Here is a 17,964-nt window from a genome sequence, read left to right as displayed (position 1 = left end):
AGAGAAGATGAGGCTGTAGTTAATTGCTAACCCTGTGATTCTTAATTATGAAACAAGGTTAAATTTATTTAGCTCAGTTGTTTCCTAATGTGACTAACAGTGAGAATCACTAGAGAAGCTTTCAGATATCTAATAGTGGCAATGAATATTTGTATTTTTGTTATTGTGTAAAGTGTTTATTTTTAGAAAAGTAATGTAATCAGTGTAGACAAAATTTAAAAGACACAAGAGTGTGCAGTAAAAAATAAGTCTCTCTTTTCCCCAAATACCCAGTTACCCTGGGAAACTGTTGTTACAATTTTCTTTCAGAGATTTCAGACCATGTATAATATATAAATATATATCCTACTATAAGTTACTCATTCTTTTTACACAGATTAAGAATATATAAAGTTTTGCATCTTTTTTTGCATTGGAATAATATTTTTTTTGGAAATTCTTCCCTATTAAAGCCACATTCATTTTCAGTGAATGCCAGATGTTCTCCTGTAAAGACATGCTATAATTTATTTAACCAGTTCCATATTGATTGACCTATAGATCATTTCCAGTATTTATTATCATGAACAGGGCTATAGAAAATAACTTCTTATATACATCATTTCAAACACTAGTCAAATGGACTCTGTAGGATCCATTTCTAGTAGAATTGCAGGGTCAAAGGGTACATACATTTTAATTTTGGTAGAAATTTATTGCCATTTTGCTTGTTCATACAGCTTGAAAGTTTAAGATTTCACCAGAAATGGATGAGAATGTCACTTCATATATTTGCCAATCACAGTACGATTACTAAACTGATAGGTTTTTTTTTTTTTTTTCCAAATTACTGGGTTTAAAAGGTCAGTTTAGTGTACCTTTTATTTCCATTTTTCTTATTTTGATTGATGTTGAGTATCTTTTTGTAAGTTTAAAAGACATTATATTTCTAGATTTGTACCTTTTATTCTTATGTCTTTGTCTGTTTTCCCATTGGGTTATTGTTTTAGTGAGGTTTTTTTTTTTTTTTTTTTTGCCACCATGACCTTAAGACCTGTCAGGAACACTTTTACAGGAGGAAAACTTTATTTAGGGTTCATGGTTTCAGATAATAGATGGCTGACTCCATTGCTCTGTGACTAAGGTGAGGCAGAACATCATGGCAGAAGGGCATGGTAGAGGAAGGCAGCTCAGAACATGACACTCTGGAACAAAAAGAGCTCCATTTACCAGGTACAAAATATATACCTCAAAGTCATACCCCCAGTGACCTACCTACTCCAGCCACAAGGCCCTACCTGCCTACCTACCAACTAGTTAATCCATTCAAGTGGATTAATGCATAGATCAATTCAAGCCTTCATAATCCTATCATTTCACTTCTAAACTTTCTTGTATTGTCTCACACCTGAGTTTTTTTGGGGTACCACATATCCAAACTATAATAGTTTTTGATTTTTATTATCAGAATATTGACTTCTTATGAAAATATTACTTTTTATTATCAGCTTGTAGCTTCCTTTTTTCCTCCTTATGATTTAAACTATTTATATTTTTCCCCAGGTGGTCATTTGTATAAAGGCAAATAATTTTGATGTGCTGACTATTAAACATCTTAAATAGTTAAATTTGCCAATTTATTCAGTCAACAAGTATTTATTAAATGCCTTCCTTTTGTGTGTGTGTGTGTGTGTGTGTGTGTGTGTGTGTGTGTGTGTGTTAGGAACTCGTTCTAGGCACCTGACTATATAGTAAGAAAATAGACCCTAGCTCTTGCTCCTTGAAACTTCCATCCTGTTGGAGGAGATATTCAATAAAAGATGAACAAATAGATTTGTAGAAGTAAATATATAACCAGTCTTTTTGTGGTTTCAGACTTTTGTGTCACAGTTCAAAGACCTTGTCCAGTTATAGACTTAAGAACCTATCTCCTGGTTCCTGGTCATGTGATGTGGTTCTTTTGTCAGATTTAAGTCTTTGATCTATCTGGAATGTTAGGTGTGATCCAACCTAATATTTTCCGAGGTGCCCTTTTAATTACAATAAAGCTAAGTTGCTGTAACCTAGGGACTGAAATATGTTGTGGTTCAAAGAACACAGAAGTCTATATTTTTTCCTCATTTAATAATTCTAGTCTGAGCAAAACAGATTAGCAGGACAGTCCATATCTATTGGTCATCCTGAGATTCAGGTTTCTTCTGTCCTGTTGGTTTAGTAATCGCTCACGCTGGTTATCTTCATGCTCTTATCTGGGATAAGTGATGAGAAGTTACAGGCATCATTGCAGCTTATGTTAGTGAGAACTTACAATCAGTGCAATCTAGCTGCGAAAGAGGCAGGGAATTGCTGTCTCTGGTGGTCACCGGATATCCAGAAAGAAGGGAAGAAAGAATTTTAATAGAAAATTAGCAATCTCTGCCATATTGGTTAGCATTCCAATACCCTTCTGCTGCTGTCACTATCAGTTTCCCTGTCTTGCCCTTGGGTCTCCAACCCTGCTGTCCCATGGCTCTCAGTACTGGTGTTACCCAGTCTTACAGTTTTAACCAATAGTTCCAACTTTTCTTTGAGAAAAGTTTCTATTGTAGTCCACTCCCTTCTTCTAAGAATAAAACCTGTTATTATTGGGATTTTGTATAGATAAACTTTGTTGGAGAGGGTTCAAACCTTTAAGATGTTAGTTTTTCTTGTTTGGTGTTAGTGTTGTGTAATTATTTGGGGAAACACTTATTGAGACTCTTTTTTGTCTCCTCTGATCAATGAGACTTATATAATTGAAATAGATGAGAAGGAAGGAACAACTTATATGATGTTATGTTAAATACATGGTTTTTGATTCTGACTAGGAAACCAACATTTATTTCTCTCTTCTATTAAAAACCAACTTGGAATTTGAAAAATAATTTTCCTTAGTTTAAAGATAAGGAAGGGTTAATATTTCAGAAGTTTATTGCATAAACTGGAACATACAAATCGGGGCAAAGTTTTGTACATGCTGTATATGACACACAGTACTTATTGCTTTCTCAGTCTCTGTGTGTTACAGCACATATTTAGCTTTTGTCTTTGACTTTTAATTGAAAAATAAAACAAATTTACTCAAGCAGCAACTTATTAATTATTATAAAGTGAAATTTTTGTGTGACCTCTATACAGTTCATGAAGTAGTATATTCTCTACAGTAATTGCTTTCTTGCCTTTCTTTATAGTTTTATCACCCAGGTGTTCACATTTAGCATTATAATTTATTTTTGCACACTTTTTTTTTTAAAATTTCTTATCAGGTTTCTCTCTCCAGTTCTCTGTTTCCCCCAGTTTGTCGAAGGACTCAGACATTTGATTTTGTTTATTATTGGGTGGTTTTTGATGATTATATCCTCATGATTCAATTCAACTTGTTATCCTAATTTAAGTGGAAAGTGGCATTTTAACATCAAAGTGTAGGTACCAGGGGTGCTCACTGCTACTAGATGGGTCAATATTTTGAAGTTCAATAATGAAGTATGTATAGAAATTACTTAATGCTGATACTTCAAATTCAGATTAAAAGGTTTTTACTTAATCTTTTCTGTGTTGCATCTATATCTCCTTTATTCCACATAGGGAATTCTGGTTCTCAAAAATAATAGGGAATGACCAGGCATGGTAGTGCATGCCTTTAATCCCAGTGACTCTGGAGGGTGAAACAGGAGGATCACAATTTCAAGATGAGCCTAGTCAACTTAGCATAATCCTGTCTCAGAACAAAAAATTAGAAGGACCTGTGAATGTAACTTAGTGGTTGAGTGTTTGACGTGCATGTGTGTGCTCATGGCCCCAGGGTTCAAACTCCCCACTACTACCAAAAAGAATAAAAGAAGACCCCAGTTACTCATTTACTTTCACCCACATTGTATGCACAGTATTCTCAAAGATGTCACAGTACTGAGATACTACTTATGAGACCTGAAAGTGGATCTGAATGGTTTTATCTTTTTATACTATCCCAATCTTCTTTCCTTGGGGGAGGGTTTTATAGTTAGAAATTCACCAGATGTAAATACTGATTAGCTGGTATATGATATTTGGAGGAAGAATAATTTTAACTTTGTTACATGAGATGTTGGGTTTGCATTTATGTTTAGAAGCAGTACTTACCTATTAGAGAATTAGTAGGAAACATGATATGACATTGGGATTATGGTTAAAATACTTCAGGAAAAAAAAACAGGCAGAATAGAAGATATAAAATTGAATTATTTTGGAACTGGGGTCAGCTTATTGTTTTGTTTTGTTTTTTGAAACTAGATGTGAAAAACTGGCATTGATCGTATTTTCTATTTCTGTGTAACTTGAAATATCTATAATAAAAATTTTAAACGTTTATTTTATAAGTGGTGAAAAGACAAGAATACGTGGGGAAGAAGGTAATAAGGAAGGAAAGATCTGGGGGTGATTCCATTTTCAACTCAATGGCTGAGCCTGGTGGTCTACAGTGGAACTTGAATCTAAGAACATGAATAGCACCTTGAGTTAAGAAGAAGAGGAGACTGAGGTGTGGGACCCTGAGAGAAACCATGATTTAAGGATGTATGGCAGAAGAGGAATCCACATCCAGAGAACCTTAGACATAACAAAGCCTTAAAGACACTGGAGAGTAGGGCCCGTGGTCTTCAGCTAGGGAAGAGTTCAAGGGAAGACAGGAGTTATCCATGACTCCATCCTGCATCATGCACAAGTGAGACCCTTCGTCATTCTCAGCATCACCTGAATTGCTGGAGGGTGGGGGTTCCTGGGCCTCATCACAGATCATTGCTTCTTGGGAGTGGGTAATCTGTGTGTTTTGGAAGTTTTTCTGTGAATCTGACAAGACAATGGATGGACTGAGAAGAGTCCCTTGCCTTAGTGAGGGGTTATTGCAGCAAGTTGACTGAGCAGAACACTGTGGACTGAGGCCTAACAAGGGTGATGGGGGCAACCAGTGTAGATGGCTCTTTATGAAGCAGATAGATAGGAGAGGACTTGGGCCTTACCCAGTTACCCCTCAGGTGGTAATTATTGAATTTTATTGACACTTGTCATAATACAAGAGAGGTTGCTTATAAGTGGAGAGAATAGGAATGGCTCTCATTGCAGGATGGCTGAGTAGTCAGGCTACACATGGGCTTCCATTCCTCCACTGCTGCGGCAATTGTTTTATTTTTTTTGGAAGGAGCCTTTGTTGGTTGAGAGAAAAGTTAGAAATCATCGTAATAAATTAGATCCTTTTTCATTTATTAGCATTTATTATTCAAATAACATATTTGGAAAGGATCAAGATCTTTGTGCCTCTGCTTCTCAGATTCTTTCTGGGCCTTATGACCCATGCCTAAGGAAGGGGAAAGGAATGGGGTCTGCAGTGCTGGAAAGAGCCCCCCACCCCAGTGTTCTTAGTTTTTTTTTTTTTTTTTTTAAAGAGAGAGTGAGAGAGGAGAGAGAGAGAGAGAGAGAATTTTTAATATTTATTTTTTAGTTCTCGGCGGACACAACATCTTTGTTGGTATGTGGTGCTGAGGATCGAACCCGGGCCGAACGCATGCCAGGCAAGCGCGCTACTGCTTGAGCCACATCCCCAGCCCAGTTTTTTTTTCTTTATTTCCTTGCCCCATGCGAACGACTGTCCTTAATGTGCAAGATCTACAAAAGAGGGCCCATTATTAAGTTATGTGCATATGTTCCCCAACTTACCATGAGGTTATGTCCCACGAAATCCACTATAAATTGATAATAATGCACTTTGAAAATGCATGTAATGTGCCTAACCCAACCAACATCACAGCTGAGCACCACAGTCCACTGTAGCCCTGTGGTGGTTTGTCCTCCAGATTGCAGGGCTGATGGGAGTGGCAGCTTGCTGCTGCTCTGTGCATCCAGAGAGGAGAGTTGGGTACATCGCTAGTCACTCCAAGTATGTGTATCACATTCTTATCAGCATATAGTTGAAAGTATTAACTTGGGTACCATCTGTACTATGGGTCTGTTAGAGGCAATCCTATATTTCCATGATGGTTTCATAATCATAGTGTATCAAGGCCATGTGTGTACTAGGAGAGAGGCGAGAATCCTGTTCTTGTCTTCCTCTGCTTTGTGTGGGGTGGGGGGTCTTTGTTTTTATAAACAAGATTCATTGATTTCTACCCTGTAGGCTTTATACCTCGCTACTTGGGGACCATTGTCTATTTTTTAAAATTTATTTCTTTCTCCTCATTTAATACAGTGCAATTAGTTTTTCTCTTGGCATTGTTGCTGTATTTAGGTCAGCGAGTATCCCCTGGGTCACATCTTTTTTTTTTTTTTCCCCATACAGTATCCATCTAGAACCTCTTCCCGTCTCCTGCCCTATCTCTTCCTTGTTTTCTGTTGTGGTTACTTGGATGCTAACCCGTTCAACTTGTGCACTGACCCTGGTACATGGCTCCCTTTCTTTCTCATGATCGTATTTATACTTTTGATGGATATATTTAAATGAACAGCTGTGCGTTTGTTGAGTCATACCACAATTATCTGATTCTGCTTTAGCTGCTTGACTGGCAAAAGCATATTTCAAGCTAAATTGTGAGACAATTCCATTAATCACATTCTAGTTGGGTGGGTGGGGGGAAAGACCACTAAGAAAAGACTTTTAAAAAGATTAATTAGCAATTCCATTCTTTAGAGTAGGTTGGGCTGGTTGCTGTTTAATGTGTCACTTGGAGAAACTTTAGAAAGGTGTAAATAACTATAAAAGGCTTAATGATATCAGCCCTGTGGACAAAAGTCTCTGAAATAATTGATGTGCAGATAGTTAATTGTGGTGCTGGTTTGTTTAAATAGGTTAGGAGTCTTTTTCAAAAGTATCCCTTTTCCATAAATAAGACCAGGGTTCTTGACTTGAAGTCCTTGAACTCATTGGCTAAGTATTTTGTCTTCAGCCTCCTGACAAGATAAAATCTAATACAGAAGATATTAAAACTTTCATTTTGTTTTTCCTCAGATATACTAATTGCTAACTGTAACCTCTGATTGAGTCTTTGGCTTCCTTCAGCCACGTATTTTTTTTTTCTCTTGACACTTCCTTGGGATTCTTTCTGAAGGTTATTAATAGGCATGGAAGCATAGCTTTCCAAATAGCGTCAATAACTGTTAGAAGCCTGGGGGGGGAGATAATATGTCAATTTTTGACTTGTAGGAGATATATTTTCAAGCTATACAAGCTGTCTCAGAGGTCACTGGGGATGGCTCTGGGCAGATCAGCTGGTGTCTGCAAGGAGAGATCCAAGTGGCTCTTTCCAAATGGGATATTGTCCACCAGGGAGTTGTCTGGTATAACCAGAGGCTGCCAGCCGTCTTTTTGTTTGGCTGCTTCTCTTGGATGTCACCCTTGAAAACTGGAATCCAAGTTACAAATGATATCTTTTTAATTTATCTCAAATACCCAGTTGCTACTATATTAAATTGAGGTCATGGGCCTGCCTGCACTCCCCTTCCCAGTTATTTCCTTGCTAGGCTATACAAAAACTTAAACTGGACCTTGCTTTCTCACCCTTACAAAGAATAACATAGACGGAGAGGTTAGAATTAAAGTACTTTAATGGATATTGAGTACCTGGTGAGGGCTAGACATGGGGAGGTTGCCGTGTAGTTTTTACTGTCACGCTGCTTACATTTTGGTGTGTGGAGGAGAGAGAGGGGAAACACAAAATAAGTAAGTGAAGGACATATGTCACCCAGTGCTGTGAAGGAGATACAGCAGGGACATACAATGGGTGGGGTAGGTGGGAAGTCTGAGCCAGGAATGGCCTTAGAGTGTGGGGGTGGGTGGGAAGGCTCTGGACAGACCAGAGTATAAATGGCTATTTTCCTCAGCTCCACAGAAATGTTCTCTACTGTCTTCCGTTGAGAGAGTGAGAGAGGAGAGCAGAGCTGTACCCCTCTGACTCTGATAGCCCTTTCATCTTATTGCCTCCACTGCACCTTGTTACAGATTGACACTGTTGGCCTTAGCCTTGGGACACTTGTGTCCTAGGATAGGTTCTGCAACACTGGCCATCCAGTAATAGGGAGGATGGAAGCTCTATGTTATCAGGTTCAAGGAAAGATTTAAGGTTAGGCACAGTTAGAAATGAGACAGAGATGGCCTCTAACTGAAAAGTAATGGGGAACTGGATTTTAAATGGACTCAGAGTTACAAATCTAGAAGATTTTATGGGAGGGAATAAAAGGCCCCTGATATCCACAGGTTAAAAATATATATATTGTTCCAGGACAAACTACAGGGAGAGAAAGTGGTGTCCCTGTGTTGCAGGGGAGAATATAACAAAACAGCTGGGAGGTGATGAGTTCTATTAGTTTGAAAGGAAGCAGGAGAACCATGGCTACTGGATACAGGGAGTGAAGTAGAAAACGAGGCACAGTCTCCATGCAAGAGCATGTTGAAGTAAAACCTAGTGTTGGGGTCCCAGGAACTTGTGTCGGAACATTGGATTCTCAGGAGCTTGCCTGAGTTTTCCTTTGTGTAACTACTCGAAGTATAACAAAGTCAATTTTGTGTACAATTGAAATAAATTTATTGGGGATCCTTGTTTCTTATGTAGTTGCCTAAACTAAACCTTTACTCCCTCAACTTAGTACCATCCTCTTTTCTTTTTTTACAGATTAAATTGTTTTCTTCCCAAATCATATCTTGGGTCCATCTGTCACAGCTGGGATGTTTCTAGTCTAACTTTTTCAGTTAAAATCCTTTTTTTCCTAAAATAATCTGTAATTATTTTCTCTAACCACAGGATGAACTGATTTAGGGGGGCCCGTTTTCTGTTCTATAGGACTTGTCCAAGAAACTATTTGTATTCTTCTATTGCAAAAGATCGAATTACATGCTAATGTTCTGAAAGTAAAAGCCCATCAGCAACCCTCAGCAGCAATGAAGTCTGTATGAAACCAAGCCCTGGCAGCCTGTGCACATATCACTAGTTCAGAGTGTGGCATTAAGAATATTTAAAATGTCATTTGTGAACTGAAGAAGAGACCCTGACTTAACTTATATGGCCTGATGGCTCTAGTGGAACCTTTTCTTTACAGCTATTACTGACAACTCCCATCTATTTCACCCTTTCCAAAGTCCTAGGAAGTTTGTAGCAAGCCACCCTTCCGATAGGTCTATCTCTTCAGCTTGGAAGAAAGAAATGTTCTCACATTATCTAATCAGTTGTAATGGCTGGTTTTTGTCCTACGGGGAGGTGGTTGTTGTAAGTATACTTTCCTTCAAACTTTTGTGTCTAGAATTTGTCTTAGTTTCCAAATGTGCCTTATATTATTTTCTGTTTTTACTTTGAGGTGTGGCTTACAGAAGAATTGAAGATAGAGGGTGGGGAATGGGAGTAAGAAACCACTTGCTCTGTCAAACAGCTTGTTTTTTCTTTGACATTGAGGTATTGAGGTTTTTTTTTTTTTTTTCCTTTCTTGGAAGCAGGAGTTAAGGTAGGGGAAATAATTGGAGGTTGCAGAGTATAAGAAATTAATTTTGAGGTTAGAGAAATAGAAGGAAGGGATGATTGAAAGGTGATTCAAATAACCATGGGTAAGATTGTTTCCTAAGAGAAAAATCAAGGTTGTTGAAACTTAGAATGAAGGAAGACTTGGATGAAGCATTAAGGATGACAGACTGGATTGCTGGCCTATCTCGGGCTGGTCAGTGAGTGAAGCTATGTAGAGTAACAGTTGATTAAGATCACTGGACTCTGGTTGTGTGGTCTTGGATTTGAACTTATGTCCTTGAATCAGTTACTCCTACTCATCCATTTTCTTTTTTATAAAATAGGATTAACATGAATATTTTTCACAGTGTTTTAGGGAGTGATTGCATAAGATAATACATATTGATTCAAAGCACAACGCCAGGCTTATTAGTAAGTGCCCCTAGTGTTATCTAGTGTTATGGTGATAATATTATAACACTGATAGATAATTAAAAGAAACCAGAATTTCTCTCTCCCTCTGCATTTTTTTTTTTTTTTTGCATTGGGAATGTAACCCATGGGCACTTTACCACTGAGCTACAACCTCAGCCCTTTTTATTTTTTATTTTGAGACAGAGTTTCCCTAAGTTGCTGAGCCTGGCTTTGAACTTGGAATTCTGCTTCAGCCTCCCAAGTTGCTGGGATTATAGGTGTGCACCACCATGCCTGAAATTTCTGTTTTGCCTCTGCCATTTATTTAGAGTATTTTTTGGTTGTTGTTGGAAAAAAAAAAACCTGTCATGGAATAGAAGTAAGAGAACCCTTATGAGTGGTAATCTAGCAAAGGGTAAAGAGACTGTACCGGTTGGTATAAAGTCATTCAAAACAGGGATGAGTGCTCATATGACCCACTTTCAAGACTCTTTTTAACTCAGAGATTGTTAGAAGTGAAACTGAGAAGAGGATCAAGAAAGTCCCTATTTAATAATTAGGTGTTGTCTAAATTATGTATTGAAACCAGTGGGCAAACCGAGTGAGTTTGGGCTACCAGGCCAGACAAATGAACATTCTGTAGAATTTTTGAATAACTTTCTCCCTATTTTCTGTATTATGGACCATAAATTGAACATTGCTCTTAAGTCTAGATTTTAGAAATAACCTTTATTGCCATATTATAGCTTATCAAGTAGATTGCTTAATATCAGTTCTAAAAGTTGAATATAGAAATTCAGTATATCATACTCTAATTATTCTGTGACCAATATAAAAATGATTATTTTTGCTGGATTGCTGGCCTATCTCTGGCTAGGCAGTGAGTGAAGCTATGTAGAGTAACAGTTGATTAAGGGTATCAGCATACCCATGGCCTTATTCAGCTATAAAGTTCTGATGAACAAAAGAAGTGCCAAACTTGGTCTTTAGCCTACACGTTAGAAATTGAGCTGAATGCTAGCTTCTTGACTGGATATCAGTCTGATCTATAAATGGAGTTTGAAAAGCACCTTGGGATTTATAAAGTGGTTCTGCTCTGCCCTGTGATTGTCTGTTTTTAGTAGAATACCATGCAAATGCTCTGTCTCCCAAGAAGGTAGACCTGAGACATTGTAAGAGGTGGCACTGATTCAAAGAGGGCGCCTTAGCTAGGCAGGAGGTCCCTAGCCATTTTCCAAAGAGCTATTTTGCTTGTGGTTGAAGTGTTAAGATTAGTTACCAGGGATTGAGAGTCTTATCCAAGAACAGAAGGGAGTGTTGTATACATTACAGGCAAAAATTCATACTCGGAACTCTTCAGATGATATTTTGCAATCCCAGTAGCCTGATTCTTCAGTTAGGGACTTTGACATTTGAACCTAAATGAAATAAGCAGTGAGTACCTTTCTATTAACAAGTTTATATTGTACTTAAAAAAAATTTAGTTGTATATATATATCATTCCTACATTTAAAAACATTTCTAATGCATTTTCCACAACTGATAAGCTTTTCTTGATGTTAGAATGATTAAAGAGATTTCTAAAACTGAAGAACAGTAGCATTTTGGTCAGGTATGGGGCAAGTGCTCTGTCTAATATATCTGGTACCATTTGGTGAAGTGGTATAGTAGAAGAACTGAGTATCTAAACTGCAAGGCAGTGATTCTCAAAGTGTGGTCCAAGAGTCCCTGGTGTCTCTGAAACCTTTGAGGGGGTTCGGCAAGATCCTTCTTACAATACCATTTGCAAGGTTACATTTTCTATATATAGTTTAACCAGTCCAACATGTTATAACAGGTTGAATGTAGAATCATATTTGAGAATCCAGGTATCTTCTTCGTCAAACATACTTATTTGCAAAATGTAAAGCAGTGCCACTTTTCTCCTGTTTTTTTTTGTTGTTGTTGTTGTTGTTTTTGTTTGTTTAAAATACAGTTCTATTCAAATTAATAAAAACAGGGTAGGGTGTTTATTGTTACCTTAATATAAACACAATATTTTTAAAAATTCTCAATTTTAATTCCTAAAATTAAACTAAATGAGTAGATATAGCCTGCATAAACAAGTTCTTCAGTGATTTTTCAAGAGTATAAAGGGATCATGAGGCCAAAAAAAGTTTGAAAACCACTAGTGAGGTATCCCTGAATTATTGAATTGTTCCTATTCCCATTTCTGCCAATCTCTCTTTCTTACCAAGAGGAGTTGAAAGATTACTTTTAAAGGCAGTATATTTTTTTTAATATGTTTTGAAGTTATAAGTAGGTTCTTTAGGTTGATACTTTAACATATTGATGTTTCTTATAATTAAAGTGACATCAGGAATTTTCAGAACATTCTCTTTTCTGCATTTTCCCCCCTTTCCTTTTTGGGGTGCTCTTTTCAATAGCTGAATTAATAGGCATCAGAGGCACTCCAAACCCTGAACAGTAGTAGCCAGTAAGTGATATTGATTTTTTTTTAACCCCAATAATTTTTAGCATATTTTAAGATTAGCTTGGGGGACTGAATTTATCATTCTTTTAATGTCTCCTTATTTATGAGCTGAAATTAATTTTGCTTGCATAATGATAATCTGTAAATAAATATTTTGGGGCATCAGCTTTTGTTGGCTTTGTGGCATGGAAAATACAGCAGTGTTATTGTTTTTTGGTTTTTTTTTTTTTTTAATTCCGAAGGGATTTTTGACTTTAAAGTTTGGTAACTATTAACATTAACTATTACCCAGATTAAAACTCTATACATTAAAGTTTATGGAGATGATACATTATTTATTTATTTATTTGTTTTATTGGCGCATTGTAATTATATATAAATTGGACTCATTATGTCATATTTGTACATGCATATAATGTAATTTGAGATGATACATTTTTTAATCTTGTCATTCCTTTACAGGTATATATAGAAGGATATGTATTCACTTTTTTAATAAGCTGAGCTTATTAATTTGGAAAGCATTGTAATTAGACAAGTATTAAATGTGCATCTACATGGCTCTGGCATTGATGGACAAGGTAGACAATAGATTTTGTTGCTATGGATTTTAGTGTATAAGGGAGACGTGTTCAGAAGCACATACAGATCTGAATGCATAATTATTAGTAATGATGATTTTTATGAAAATTAACAAAGTAATATGTGAAAGTGAAAGAAAGGTTTTTGAGGGTTTAGGCACCCTGCTATAAGGAAGGGATATTTATATTGAGACTTGATGGATGAGTAGGAATTGGCCAGGTTGGGCTATAAAGAGGACCCAGTGACAGCACACATACACAGGTCTAGAGATGGGCAAGAAGTAGGCTGATTGGAGTGCCTGGAAGTAAGGGGCCAAGGGAACTAAGGAAAAGATGGTGGTGAGAACCAAGGGGGCTCGGTAACAGTGAGGACACAGGGCTTAGAGTGCCTTACCTCAGCAATGACGGTAGTTTCCCTTTCCAGCTTTCTTGGGCTGTCTCTAGCTCAGAGCTCTTCCAGGTCTCCAGTACCTGGCCATTCTCATGTTTTTCTGTTCTAAGTTAAGCCTTAAGTTCTTGGGACATACCTCACTTGTCCTGGCCTTGGGCTTCTACAGAAGCTGAGGAATTGTACCCTTTTCCTCACATGTTACCCTGATGTGCCTGCCCATGTCTGCATCACATTCCTTGTGACTGACACACACACACACACACACACACACACACACACACACACACACACACACACACACTCACACCTGGAGCACATGCTCTTCCTGTTTTCCTAGTACTTTTGTCCTGGTCCTATTAAAATAATACCTCCTCAGGGAAGTTCCATGCTCCAGAAATATCTCAATTTACTTTCTTGGCAATATAGTTTAATTATTTCTTACTTAATATTTTAGTTTTTAAGTTATGCAATCTTTTTGATGATTATTTGACTACTAGCATATCTATGTTATAAGTTTCACAATAGCAAGAACCATACTTTCATGTCTAATATGTAGTATATAGTATATAGTTTCTTATTACACCACCTAGTAGGCTCTCAGTAATATTTGAATGCATGAATGAATTAATGAAAGAAGGACTGGGAATTCAGAGATAAGACTGAGATGAAAAAAATAGATTAATGGTCTCAAATGGCTTTTGATGACTTATCAGTTCAATTTAATTTTCTTAATGTACACTCAAAATATGTTGATTTGTGTTTTATGTTATATGCAAAGTATGTATTATAAAAAATATATATGGGTTTGGCTTTGGGTCCTTGGATCAGTTACTTCTACTCATCCATTAGAAAATCCATAGAATAGGATTAAGATGAGTATTTTTTATAGTGTTTTAGGGAGTGATTGGATAAGATCATGCATATTGATCCTAAGCATAGTGCCAGGCACATTAGGAAGTGTCACTAGTATTATGGTGATGATGATGTAAAACTGACAGATGACTAAGAGACATCAGAATTCCTCTTAATTTCTTTCTTTCTTTCTTTTTTTTTTTTTTTTTTTAGATACTGGGGATTTAACCCAGTGGTACTTTGCCACCGAGCTACATCCTCAGCCCTTAGCTTTTCATCACTATAACAGAATACCTTAGATGTTTAACTTAGAAAGAGGAAAGGTTTGTTTTGTCCATGGTAGAGGTTCTGGTCCATGATGGGTTAGACCTATTGCTTTAGGCATCTAGTTGAGGTATGAATGGCAATGGTGGGGATCTCATGGTGGAACAAACTGCTCACCTCATGGTCAGGTTAAAAAATAGAAAGAAGGAGTTAGGATCCCATGGTCCCCTTCAAGGACATGTTCCCAATGACTCAACAACCCTCTACTGGGCCTCATCTTTTAAAAATTCCTCTATCTCCCAGTAGCACCACCCCGGGGACCAAAAGTTTTACACGTGGTCCCTTGGGGGACATTCAAGATCTAAATTATAGCAATATATTAAAAAGAAATTTTAAAAACTAAATATGATACTTCAAATATGTGCATTTTATTGTACTTTAATTTTACCTCAATAAAGCTATGAAAAAAAGCCAAATATAAATATTTAAGGTAATAGTGATGGCTTCACATTATTACTAAAAAGCTGGACATTCAAATAATATTTATTATATATGTCAGAGGACGTGAATTCAGTTTTCCATTTTTTTAAAAAAAATATGGATTTGGGGAGACTGCTTCATACCAGATTAACCTGAATATTCTTACTTTTCTTTAGTAAAGTGGTTAAAGAAGAACTACTAGGAATAAATGATGTTGGGGCACCGTTTTCTTCTTCTTCTGGTGCTTGCATCAGTAACATAATCAATCTCTAGTTTCTTTAATGATTTTAGGACACCTGCCCTGGGGGGAGAGCTCATTTCATTATAACCAGCCAGTATAAATTATGAATCCACTTAAAATGGACCCTCAAATCTATAGTGCACAGCTGCACTCCATAAGCAGATCATGCCCACCCTTTCATCCTGTAACTCTGCTCTTCCTGAAAGCCACCTCTCGTTCTACTGTCACAGAGAAAGACTTCCAATAAAGACTTTTGTTGTTTACTACTTTTTAAAATTCACAGTTTTATGAAAAAGGGAGTTTAGTATTTTTATTCCATGGCTCAAGGAGTTTTTTTTGTATGGCCATTGGATGCATGCATCCAAGGCAGGTGGTTCTTGCTGGGGATTTCAGCAGACACAACTGCAAGTTGTTCTGCACCAGTGCTGGGGAGCTGAAATGAAATCTCTTAGGATGGAGAATTTTCTGTCCCCACAGCACAATACCTTAGGCCAGGTAATTTGGGAAGAAAAGAAATTTATAGTTCCAGAGGCAGGGGAATCTAAGAACACAGCTCCAGCATCTGCTCAGCTCTAGTGAGGGCCCCCCTTGCTGCATTATAACATGGCAGTGAGGCAGCTGGCTAGGGTCACTTTTCCTCTTCTTATAAAGACTACCAGTTTATCTAGTCCTAATCATCTCCCCCAAAGCCCCACCTCCAAATACTACTAATATATATCTTTGGGGATTAAGATTGCAATACAGGAACTTTTGGGGGGCAGATTCAAACTATACCACCTTTTGAGCTAGATCATGAATGATATGAGGAGAGGAGTGGGTAAGAGAGAGTTGTGGGTGTAGCAGCTCGGGTCAGTTCAAGCAGAGGGCAACAAATAGCATATTGCTGTTCAAAGGCATAGAGAGTGTCAGAGGAGTTGGCCTGTGGTTGTGAGAGGTCAAGATGAGAAATTTGTAGCCTCAAAAAAGACTTGCCACAGAAAAGAGCTATGTGAACGCGAATTATTATAACAACTACAGCTGAAGAGGGCCACTCCAGTTTCATATGGTTTTAAAGATAAAAGAAAGGTGCATAAAAATCCCCAATATCCCTCCTTGCTATTAGAGAAGTGATAGATTGAAGTATAATTGTGGGAAAAGGAAAATGTTAAATGAGAGGTAGAAAGATGGGATGGAGTGTGGTAAGGAAGCAATCAGACAATCAACTGAAGGAGAATCATAAGGAATCTACTCCAAACGGGTTAACAGAATTTGCCCTTTGGTTTGAAGCTGTAAGAGTAAGGTAGCACATTAGCCTATTCATAAAGAACTTTATCAGTTTTCTTTGTTACTCTATCCAGAAAATTGTGTCTAGCCAAATTCCCATCAGGTTCCTGATATTTGCAGGACTTGATTCAAGTGGAAAAATTCTTAACTCAGGAAATTGAGCTTCTGCCAATGTAGTTTTAGGCCAACACCAACTTGAAATTTTTGTCATCTATCCTATTTTCTAATGATAATTTCATATATTATAGATGTACATGATTTCATATTTCAGGAGTATTCCTGTCTTAATTGCATCTGTCCTTTGTGAAAATCTAAGGTGAACTAGAAATGCATTGCTCTGCCATAGATGAGGTGATTTCTGTTTGCTTGTTTGACTGTTTTCTTTGAAATGCAGATTCCATCGCCTCTTCACCTTTTAAAGCAAAGTGAGGCACAAATATAGTAATTCAGCTTGAGTTATTCAGTCTCTTAATCTTTTAAAAAATATTTATATTTTAGCTGTATTTGGACTCAATACTTTTGTTTTATTTGTGTATTTTTATGTGGTGCTGAGGATCGAACCTAGGGCCTCGCACGTGCTAGGCGAGCACTCTACCGCTGAGCCACAACCCCAGCCCTGGTCTCTTAATCTTTAACATCATGCTAGAGTAGTATATCCATTCTTCTTAGGGATTTTACTATTATGTCAATGTAGTGTTCAGTAGGGTAAGATCAAATTCAAACCTGAAATCTGTGGGAATGCCTCATCTTCATTCAGCCTTTACACCACTACTCCTTGAGTTTCCTTCCTGAGTTTTTCATCTAAGAGGATGGGTTCCGAGAAAGTGAGGTGAATCTGATTAACTCCTTAGATGACTTTCTTAGATCAGTGAAAAGGGCATCCAATTGAATGTGCTAAAACATGAGAACATACATTAGAGGGATTTGTAAGAGGGGCCTTCAGTGGCAGAGAAAGATGGTATGCTTAATTGAATTTGTCATCCTGCAGTTAAATTTTTGTTTGACTGATTTCTTTTCTCTTCCCTCCACAGTTGTACGATGATAGATGGAGTGATGATTCTTCCCGTGCTAATGATGATTGCTTTTCCTTCCCCGAGTGTGGAAGGTAAGGGACACGCAGCTATTTGGATTAGGATAAGTATATTGTGTATCATTTGGCTTGTTGTAAACTAGGCAGGTCTTAACCCTATTAGCCTCAACACACTTTTTTTATAATAAATATTTGGTAAAGACCCTTGACTGTTTTGAAGTGCAATTCTGATCCCTATTATATTATAATTTAAAAGTATTTGATATAAAAATATAAAAACCTGGCATAATGCACCATCTAAAATAAATATTAAGAAGAAATAAAGAAATTTCTGTAATTAACAGTATAGCAATATATATAAACAGATTCCATACATTCAATCACAGTCAACATGAGTATGCTTGAAGACATAAAGAGGTAGAGTAGCTTCCCCGTCCCCATCCATGGTTCCATTTTTCACAGTTCTAGTTGCTCATGGTCAACCATGGTGCAAACATGTTAAATGAAAATTCCAGAAATAGATAAT

The 17,964-nt window shown here is 37.2% G+C and overlaps 1 protein-coding gene across 5 annotated transcripts in view; it reads left to right on the top strand.

Annotated features, from left to right (window-relative positions):
• The window catches only part of Acvr1 (activin A receptor type 1), a 122,114-nt gene that overhangs the window by 54,882 nt on the left and 49,268 nt on the right, over window positions 1-17,964 (top strand). For all 5 annotated transcript variants that reach the window (XM_078017434.1, XM_078017437.1, XM_078017435.1 and 2 more), the window contains one exon: window positions 17,440-17,513. In XM_078017434.1, the coding sequence (XP_077873560.1) occupies window positions 17,447-17,513 (67 nt within the window). In that variant the 5' untranslated portion in view covers window positions 17,440-17,446. The remainder of the gene's footprint in view (window positions 1-17,439; window positions 17,514-17,964) is intronic.

This window comes from Ictidomys tridecemlineatus, chromosome 7 (genome assembly GCF_052094955.1).
Source record: "Ictidomys tridecemlineatus isolate mIctTri1 chromosome 7, mIctTri1.hap1, whole genome shotgun sequence".
NCBI lineage: Eukaryota > Metazoa > Chordata > Mammalia > Rodentia > Sciuridae > Ictidomys > Ictidomys tridecemlineatus.
This window is presented reverse-complemented; position numbering and strand designations above follow the sequence as displayed.